This window comes from Otolemur garnettii, unplaced genomic scaffold (genome assembly GCF_000181295.1).
Source record: "Otolemur garnettii isolate 467f Iridium unplaced genomic scaffold, OtoGar3 scaffold00135, whole genome shotgun sequence".
NCBI classification, from domain to species: Eukaryota; Metazoa; Chordata; class Mammalia; order Primates; family Galagidae; genus Otolemur; species Otolemur garnettii.
This window is the reverse complement of record NW_003852530.1, coordinates 4,316,719-4,326,388: the sequence shown is the minus strand read 5'-3', so window position 1 is coordinate 4,326,388 and position 9,670 is coordinate 4,316,719. Positions and strand designations below refer to the sequence as shown.

General features: G+C 47.6%; 2 protein-coding genes and 1 pseudogene across 3 annotated transcripts in view; 1 reads left to right on the top strand and 2 right to left on the bottom strand.

The window, feature by feature from the left end:
- Nucleotides 1-368: 368 nt before the first annotated feature.
- Nucleotides 369-5,398, bottom strand: FAAP24 (Fanconi anemia core complex associated protein 24). 2 transcript variants are annotated; one of them, XM_003798454.3, is made up of 5 exons: nucleotides 5,338-5,398; nucleotides 5,028-5,146; nucleotides 4,784-4,920; nucleotides 4,403-4,555; nucleotides 369-936 (listed from the first exon to the last, which is right to left on the bottom strand). In XM_003798454.3, the coding sequence occupies exons 2-5, from the start codon at nucleotides 5,131-5,133 to the stop codon at nucleotides 688-690; spliced, it is 645 nt and encodes a 214-aa protein (XP_003798502.1). In that variant the 5' UTR covers nucleotides 5,134-5,146; nucleotides 5,338-5,398; the 3' UTR covers nucleotides 369-687. The 2 variants fall into 2 exon arrangements, with proteins under 2 accessions (XP_003798502.1, XP_012665993.1); XM_012810539.1 differs by lacking the exons at nucleotides 5,028-5,146; nucleotides 5,338-5,398 and having other exon boundaries at nucleotides 4,403-4,550; nucleotides 4,784-4,803.
- Nucleotides 1,988-3,428, bottom strand: LOC105887850 (annotated as a pseudogene).
- Nucleotides 5,399-5,688: 290 nt separating the features above from the next.
- The window catches only part of CEP89 (centrosomal protein 89), a 68,083-nt gene continuing 64,101 nt past the window's right edge, over nucleotides 5,689-9,670 (top strand). The window contains 1 exon segment of the mRNA XM_023518356.1: nucleotides 5,689-5,843. Within this exon segment, the coding sequence (XP_023374124.1) occupies nucleotides 5,751-5,843 (93 nt within the window). The 5' untranslated portion in view covers nucleotides 5,689-5,750.

Sequence of the window (9,670 nt, the reverse complement as noted above, 5' to 3'; positions counted from 1 at the left end):
CCAGAATTTTTTATTTTTGGTTGCCATTTTTCACCAGGGCTGGGTTTGAACCCGCCACCGCCGGTATATGGGGCCAGCGCCCTATTCTTTGAGCCACAGGCACCGCCCTCTGGAAACTTTTTAGACCTTTTTTTTTTTTTTTCTTTTTCTCTTTTTTTTGAGATTTGGTGTCATAGTTCACAGCAACCTCAAACTCCTGGGTTCAAGCCATCTTCCTCCCTCAGTCTCCCCAGTAACTGGGACTATAGGTGCCTACCACAACACTTGGCTAGTTTTTCTATTTTTGGTAGAGACAGAGTCTAGCTCTTGCTCAGGCTGGTCTTGAACTCCTGAGCTCAAGTGACCCACCTGCTTTGGCCTCCCAGAATGCCAGGATTACAGGCGTGAGCCACCGGGCCTGGCCTAGAAGACCTTTCTGTGACAGACATAGGTCAAGGCAGCACATTAAAACATGGCCCTATGAGTTCCTGACTGATGGGAGATCCCCTCTGGCCCTTTTCATCTCTGCAGGAGGAGAGCAGTGCCCACTGACTGAGAGGCGGACGGGAGGGCAGGAGGACTGGCTGGCTCCATTCAAGCCTCACCTCATCCCGTAACAGGGGATGTAGCTGTGAGAAGCCTCTTTTCTTGGTTCTTGACCCTGCAGTTTGTGGTCTAGAGACAGACACAGCAGCTGTGGGCCAGCTGTCACCTGGCCTGTGTGAAGAAGGTGTGGATCTGCTGTGCTGCGGCTTGCCCGACAACCTGCTCCAGTTCTTGGACAGATGCGTTACTCAGCTGCTGGAGACTCGGAAACTTCTGCAGCAGCAGGGGGGCTTTAACTTTTCCAACTCCTGGGATCTGCTGCACGGTTCGAAGGAGGGATAGCTCAGACAGCGGAGACCGTTTCTTCCTCAGAAGAGAGTTCTTACTGGGCTCTTTGATTTGCTCTTCAACCTGAACCAGAAATTAAGGGAGAAGCACGTGAGCGCCCTCTGGAGGCCTGACAATTTTCCTAAAATTTGTTTTCTGGAAGTTTTGTTTGTCCATTTGGTTCTACTTGACTTGTGGGCACAAATGTTTCATGTACCATGAATATGATTTTTCAGACACAAGCAAAAATGTTGAAAGATGAACCATGTGAGCTGCACAAAAGAGTAAGAGGTAGACAATTTCTAAAAATTAGAGTTTTCAGAATGTTTCAGATAAAACCAGTGAAAAACTTATCTCCAAGGAATTCAAACCCTTTCCCATAGTCCACTAAGAAACATTTCAGTTGCGCAAGACTAAATGATATTTACACCTAAACCAGATCTGCTTCACTGGACCCAGGGGAAGCTTGCCCAACCAAGGGGAAATCCAGTCTTCAGATTGTGGTGATTTAATAGCATTAAATCAAGAGAAATTATGAATAGTGGGCCACGCCGGGCTGTGTGCATTTCCAATTTGGTCCTCAAAGCTAGATGCACATCAGAGTGGGGGATTGGAAACAACACAAAAAAATTGATGCTCCAGCCCTTCCGACATGTTTTGATTTTTAATTGGTCAAAGTAAAGGCTCACCTGTCACTGTTATAAAAGTTCCCCAGGAAATTCTAATTTACAACCAAGTTGAAAAATCAGTAAAGACAATGGAGAACCAGATTTTTTTTTTTCATATTGGGAGTTTTTTCTTTAGTTTTTTTATTGAGACAGAGTCTCACTTTGTCCCCTTCTGTCCCCGTCTGTGGCATCATAGCTCACAGCAACCTCAAACTTGGGCTCAAGTGATTCTCTTGGCTCAGCCTGCCAGTAGCTAGGACTACAGGCACCCACCACAATGCCTGGCTATTTTTGTTGTTGTTTAGCAGGCCCAGGCCAGCTCCAAACCCACCAGCCCTAGTGCATGTGGCTGGCACCCTAACCACTGAGCTATGGAGATTTTTATTAACTTGACATTCTTTTTTTTTTCCCCAATAATAACAAACAGGCATATTGCAAGTGACATTCTTTTTTTTTGAGACAGAGTCTCATCTGAAATTTATATCCACATGGGCTTGGTTGGTTAAGGCACTATCTCAGAGCACTTTACCGTCATCTGAGCAACCTCACCCAAGTCATCACGAGCAAGAATTTTAAGACTGCTGTCTGCTATGAAAGCCTTAGTATCATCAACTCATGTGCCCTGTAAACAAACAACAGGTATTTTAACTTCCAAATCTTTTACTGCCATGAGGAGACCGTGTGCAACAACGTCATATCGCATGATTCCTCCAAAAATGTTGACCACAACAACCAGTACCTTTTTATCTGCAGTTATTAAGTATAAATGCTTCTGTTACGGGATGGACTATGGTACCACCACCATCAAGGAAGTTGGCTGGAGTCCCTCCGTGAAGCTTTATTATATCCATTGTGGCCCTAATCAAACCAGCAACATTTACTAGACAGCCTATATTTTCTTTCTTTTTTGAGACTCTATTGCCCTGGGTAGACTGCCATGGCATCATCACAGCTCCAAGCAACCTCAAAGTGTTGGGGTCAAATGATCCCCTTGCCTTACAGGTGATTGGGAAACAGTTGTTTGCCAAAACTTTGCTTTTAGTACAGATGGGGTCACGGTCTTCCTCAGCTGGTCTCAAACTCCTGAGTTCAGGTGATCCACTGACCTAGGCCTTCCTGAGTGTTCGGATTACAGGCATGAGCCACCGTGCCCAGCCTATCCCTTTCATCTCCCTATGTCCAGTTCCGAAGATCAAAGATTTTCTTTTGGCAACAGACTGAATTAGAATCAGAATTGATCTTCGCATCCATACACAGCATAGCTCTTTGTGAATCTTCTACATCAGATTTATTTCTATCATGGTTGCATCACACTTCAGAAAAAGGCTATAAGGCCAGACTATGTTTTATGCTATAGACTCCACAAAAGTAGGTGGAAATCCCATCTTCTGTGCAAGTTGGAGAACATGTCCCTTCCTCCCCTTCCCCCGGTCCCTTCTTGATGACTTCTATGATATCAATAGGTTCTTTAATGGGTCAGTAGCAACTCCTTCAATGATGACACCACCTTGAGAACTTCCTATCAGCGCAGGACCTGGAAATGAACTTTCCATCGTTATTGCAAAGTAGCATTCTCTCCTGGGATATCTTCACTCACAGACCAATACTTGATTGCATATTCTGCCTTTCTCCTGTTTGCATGGCAAACAATTATCTCCCAGTCATCTGTGAGGAAACAGCTTTTGCTTTTTCTGGAGAGAAAACTATCTTTACTTCCCCTTTGAAACCATTTTCAAACGTTCCTTTTCCTTTACCACTAGTTAAAACCTGTGCCTTTATCACAATATCTTTTGAATCTAATTTTTTGGCAATTGCATAAGCTTAATCTGGTGCCTCTGCCACATATCCTCTGGGAATAGAGATGCCAGCTTCTTACAACAATCTCATGCTCATGTGGTGAGAGATTTCTTTGCTGTTGTTGCTGTACTTGGAGTCCAGGATTATTAAACAATCTGGAACTTCCCAGCACCTGCTATATGCCTTAGTCCAAATTAGTTGTCTTTCCCACAGTACCTTCATCAGTGATGCAGGTACTAATGATTCCCTCACCTTAGGCCAGGCTTGGTGGCTCATACTTGTAATCCCAGCTCTCTGGGAGGCTGAGGCCAGTGGATTGCTTGAGCTCAGGTGTTTGAGACTAACCTGATCAACAGTAAGACCTCATTCTCTAGAGGTCTAGAAAAACTAGCCCAGCATTGTGGTGGGTGCCTATGGTCCTAGCTACTCAGGAGGCTGAGGCAAGAGGACAGTTTAAGCCCAAGAGTTTGAGGTTGCTGTGAGCTGTGATGATGCCAGGGCAACAAAGTCAGCCTCTGTCTCAAAATAAACATTATAAACTTGCACACACAAGTCCTGATGACACGTGGAAACAAGGCAAAGCTGCCACTGGTTGACATTTGAATCACCGTTAAGTGCAGGGTAAGGGATGATCACAGTCTAAAAATCTCACATTGGGTCTCCAACTTGTAGCTCCAACTCAGCTTGCCCAGAGTGGATGGCAAGCTCAGGTGGTGCAGAAGCAGCTTCTGAACTTCAATTCCTCCAAAAGGTTTTAACCTCCAACTCCTGGGCTCAAGCGAGTCTCCTGCCTCCGCCTCCCAAGCAGCTGGGACCACAGGCGCCCGCCACAACGCCCGGCCATTTTTTGGTTGCAGCCGTCATTGTTGTTTGGCGGGTCCGGGCTGGGGATTCGAACCCGCCACCTTAGGTGTACGTGGCTGGCGCCTTAGCCGGTTGAGCTATAGGTGCTGAGCCTCCAAAAGGTTTTTATAAACTAACACAGGAAATGACAGATTGGATCGATGAGTTGCAACTACAGCAAAGGCAGCTGAGAATCTGAGTGAGGTCAGGTCTGTTGTGAAGGGTCAGGAACCCATACTTACTAACTGGACAATGAGGCAGGATGCTTCCACCTGGCTGGACACTGGAAGCAACACCATCCCGAGGTCCAGCACAGTGAACTTCTGTAAGGCTGGGAAATACTGTTCACTCATTTGGGTTTTTTCAACTACGACGATCCCTTGAAGATTACTGGACTTAAAAGAAATAAAGACAGTAAACCATTTTGTGACAAAATTCCTTCCAAGGTTAAGAAAGCTATCACTTTGTGCTTGGAAGGGCCAATGATTTTATACAGAGTGGCCATCTATTAAATTCCACATGAAATTTATGGCCACTCTGTATACATTATTCCAAGAGATGGAGGGCAGGGGTGGGGGAAACAAGTCATTGTTCAATTTCAGTTTCTTTAACCGAGCACTTACATTTCTAACCCGAACAAGCCTCTTTCTGTAGGCATTTCCTGCCACCAAATCAGCTTCGGTGACATAAAGAATGCAGGATCTGTTTGACAGGTAAAAATCTGGCGTCAGGCCATCCTCAAAAATGAGCTTAATTCTCCCTTAAGATACAGACAAGAAAATGGGTTCTTTGAGTTTTGGCAGAAATGACAGCAAGAGGCAAACCGCTTAAAAACAAATGGGAGGGGGTAGGAAACGGTCCACTGACCTTGCATCTCCCCCGCCAGCTGCGACCCGCGCCATTTGTCATTGGCCACGATGTGCCCCAAAGGCACGTGCATGGGGCCTGTGCCATCAGGGGGGCTCTCTTCCATCCGTGGTGTCGACCTAAGGAGGGAAATACAGGACGGCACCTGGGCAGGCTGGCCGGCACACGGCACCACCTTGCACCCGGAGCCTGAGGCCTCTGGGCAAGATCCCGTCTGCAGGGTTCTCGCAAAGACTGAATTATTTTGCCGAAGCCTAAGAACCCGGAGATTCCTGTCCTGGTGGCCATGTCCTTCATTTTCTTCACGTACCTGGTCCTTCCTCAGTCCAGTTCAGGGAGGGGACCGAGCTAGCAAGATCCCCACATACGCCCGCCCCAGTCCGGGGCGACTTCGGGCTTCCAGTCTCAGCAGCTCAGGCCGTCCTTCATCCAGCCCGCCCTCTGCTTCCCACAGCGGCGGATAGGCTGTGGAGTAAGAGATGGACGTCTGATCTGGCCAATGAGAGAACAGAGAGCGCACGCCGTTTCCGCATTGGCGGGGATTTGAACAGAACCCGCCGGTTGCCAACACGACGATTGCGGAAGTAACCTTGGCTCTGATTGGTCGAGGGCAAAATTGAGCCAATGGCAGACGTGGTTGTTGCAAAGTCTTCTAGAAAGAAAAAGCGTCTGGGGTTAGGCCCAGGGGGTTCGGAAGGGTTTCAGGCGGCGGCCTTGGCTGTGATGAAATCTGCTGGTAATTCCAGGACCTGGGTCCACCAGTCCCCCGCCTCAGGGATATTGTTGGGATTTCGGAGAGGTCGCAAGAACCAGTTCGTAAGTAGATCCCCCGTGGGGCCGCGAGCCGGAGGTGGAGGCTGGAGCGGGTTGGAATTTGGCCTGCGACTGGGGCAAGGCGGCGACCTCGGAGAAAGTGGTTTTCGACTCTTCTGTCCCGAGCTCGGCCACAGGCGGGCAGGAACCAGCCTGTGTCCCTGGCAGCGTTCGTTCCAGTGTCGGGAGTCCACCGCGGGCTGTCACTCCTGAGTCCCCCTCCGTCCCCTGCCACGTACGCCGGATCCGCAAGTCCCTCCGGCCCCACCACCAAATACATCCGGAAGCCGTTTCCACCTCCTTCCACACCCCGCCCTCCAACATCTGCCCGCAGCTCCTCTGGTTTCTGTCCCCTCTCTTGCACTGCCTTGAGGTCCGTTCTCCACACAGCAGCCAAAAGGATTGTTATATTTTTTATTTCAGATTAGCGTGAGGGTACAAACTAGGTTACAATGTTTGCATTTGTTAGGCAAAGTCCTTCTTGTAGTTGTGTCCCGCACCCAAGAGGTGTACCATATACTGTTACGGTGTCCCCATTAAGTGGGAGCACACCAATCTCTCTCATTCCCCCTCCCCGCAACTTGAATTGAATTGAATCGAATTGAATTTTTTCTTTTGTGTGAGCATGTGTTAGATCCTGTACTGGCTTCATATTAGTATGGAGTACATGGGATACTTGCTTTTCCATTCTTGTGATACTTTACTAAAGAGAATGTATTTCAACTCCATCCAGGTTAATACAAAAGATGTAAAGTCTCTATCTTTTTTTATGGCTGAATAGCATCAGAGGGATTATTTTAAAACTCAAATCTGATCGTGCCTTTGCCCTTGTGGGAACTCAATGTCCCCACCACCTTCACCCTCACTACCAAATACACCTTCACTAGCCACCACAGCCTTCATTCAGGCTTTCAACTTTTCTATTCCTTCTTTCTGGGATGCTTCTTTCTGAATCTACACATACAGCCACTCTGTCACTGTGTGCTTATGCTCCAGTCTCATCCTCTGACCATCCCTCCTGTCTTTCCTGCTACTTCCTTTAGCATCCTAACTCCAACAACCTGTTGATATCGCCCATCTCCCCTCTACTATCTATTGATCTTAACCAACTTTTGTTGTTATTGTTGTTCAGACAGAGTCTCACTCTGTCTTGCTCAAGCTGGTCTTGAATTCCTGACCTCAAGCAATCCACCTGCCTTGGCCTCCCAGAGTGCTAGGGTTACAAGTGTAGGCCCCAGGGCCCAGCCATTCCCACCTGACATCCTCACTGCCCTTTTTTCCATCTCAAAGTCTGCTATCCATCATTATAATCTTCCCTGCCTACACCCTTAACTCCCTTGATCCTGTCTTCCTTTTCTACAGTTGCCTGGAAAAACACCAAGCCTACTTACATGCAATTCTCTGCAAAACTGTCTGCTTTAAGTTCAGAAAAGCTGACAGGACAGTGTTAAGAAGCGAGGAAGATTAGAGCCGGGTGCAGTGGCTCACACGTATAATCCTAGTACTCTGGGAGGCCAAGGCAGGTGGATTGCCTGAGCTCACAGGTTCAAGACCAGCCTGAGCCAGATCCAGACCTCATCTCTAATAATAGCTGACATTGTGGTGGGCACCTGTAGTCCTGGCTACTTGGGAGGCTGAGGCAAGAGAATCGCTTGAGTTAAAGAGTTTGAGATTGCTGTGAGCTGTGACACCAGGGCACTCCACAGAGGGCAACACAGTGAGAATCTGTCTCAAAAAAAGCAAGGAAGATATAATTGAAACACATTTTCGCATTGCAGTTTAGCCGATTCTAGTGAGCGTATTTATCTATCCCCCCAAGTCAGTGTGTTCCTTGCATTTTTATTCAAGTAAACACTGTTGAGTCCTGACACATGATACCCGCACCTGATCAAGAACCTGGGGCCGAATTACCTAATTCAACCGTGTGCCATGAGAGGATCTTAGGTGTGTGTGAAAAATTTTAAAGATCATTAAATTATTTTTAAAAGCAGTTCAAAGCACACTAAATATATTTTGGTTTTTAATCTTCTTTTGGATCAACATAATTTAAATGTGCCACAACAGTGTAACTATAGGTTCAAATGTGCTGTGAGATAGATAACGTTGAAAAACACCGGTCTGGAGGATAGCTACGTCCAGAAATAATTGGCACAAAATGGAAAAACAAGAACTACTGTAGACGTGTGTACTGGGGAAGGGCAGCAGAGCTAGTCCTGAAAGAAAGAATTCCTGGTGGAAAAGACCTCATACTAAGGCCTGAAGAAGAATGGATTACTTGCTGTTTGGGAAATGGACGGCAAGTGTGAGTATTAAAGCACAGAGGACACGTGCAGGGATGAAGAGGGCCAGCAAGAAGTGAATTGGGTCCACTGGCAAGAACCAACTTATAGCAGCTTTTTATGCCATACTAGACTATTTACCAGTTGTCAGGAGGGTGGAGCTTCTCATAAGGGAAGGTTTCTGTGCAGGGTAGAGATAGGCTCATCCTATGATTTGGAATCCGGAGATGAGAGGACCAGAGTTAGGAAATGAGTATGGCAGTGTATGTAAGTATGGTTTAGTGTACCATAGAGGATTCACTGTTTCAAAAACAAAGCTTACTTACTAAGGCCTTTTTGGAGAATCTACTGGATTCAAAGGCTAAAAGGGCCTTTTTTTTTTTGAGACAGAGTCTCACTATATCGCCCTCAATAGAGTGCTGTGGTGTCAGCTCACAGCAACCTCTAACTCTTGGGCTTAAGCAATTCTCTTGCCTCAGCCTCCCTAGCTGGGACAATAGGCTCCCACCACAATGCCTGGCAATTTTGTTTGTTTGTTTGTTATAGTTGTCATCGTTGTTTGGCAGGCCTGAGCTGAGTTTGAACCCACCAGCCCCGGTGTATGTAGCTGGCATCCTAGCGGCTGAGTTATGGGCTCTGACCGCCAAAGGGCCCTTTCTTGTCCTTGAGCATCTCCTAGGTGGTGGAGTGTAGGAGGGAAGGCACATATGTAAACTGTCAAATTGCTGGACAAGGAGGGGGAGTTAGGTGCTACATGCAGGGGTAATCAGAGAGTGGAGGGATTGGGCAGAGATGCTCCAGACCACCTCCCATGGGTGACTGTGCAGGTGGAACTGGGGTGTTCTAGGGAGGCTGTTGGACGATCTGGCATCCCTTACTCCTGAAGGGGGCTGCTGGCTGTGCCTCCCTTCCCTCCATTGTACTTTGTGCTGAACACTGCCTGATCAGTCTTCCCTGGGGGCCTGTCTGTGGGTGCTCCTCACTAGGCCACAATCCCCTGAGTCTGGTGGGAAAGCTCTTCATGACAGTGATCCCATTCTCACCCCAGCCTGTCTTCTCACCTGCCCCACACAGGAGCCTCTGGTTTCCAGCAAACCAGAGTACTGTCTGTGTTAATCCCAGAGCACTGCCACCAGCATCTCCCCATCCATTACTGCATGCTATGCTCCCTTCCTACACTGCTTTTCTTTCTTTTCTTCTTCTTAGGATATGAAAGTGCAAGTTTATTTTGTATGAGAGAAAGGCAAAAGAGTGAGAGGAAGAGATGAGAAAGAGAGCAGGGTGTGAGAGAGGGGAAGATGGGGGGAGAGATGAGGAAGAGAGCAGAGAGTGAGAGAGGGGAAGATGGGGGAGAGATGAGAAAGAGAGTGAGGAGTGAGAGAAGGGAAGATGGGGGAGAGATGAGGAAGAGAGTGGGGAGTGAGAGAGGGGAAGATGGGGGAGAGATGAGGAAGAGAGTGGGGAGTGAGAGAGGGGAAGATGGGGGGAGAGATGAGGAAGAGAGTGGGGAGTGAGAGAGGGGAAGATGGGGGAGAGATGAGAAAGAGAGTG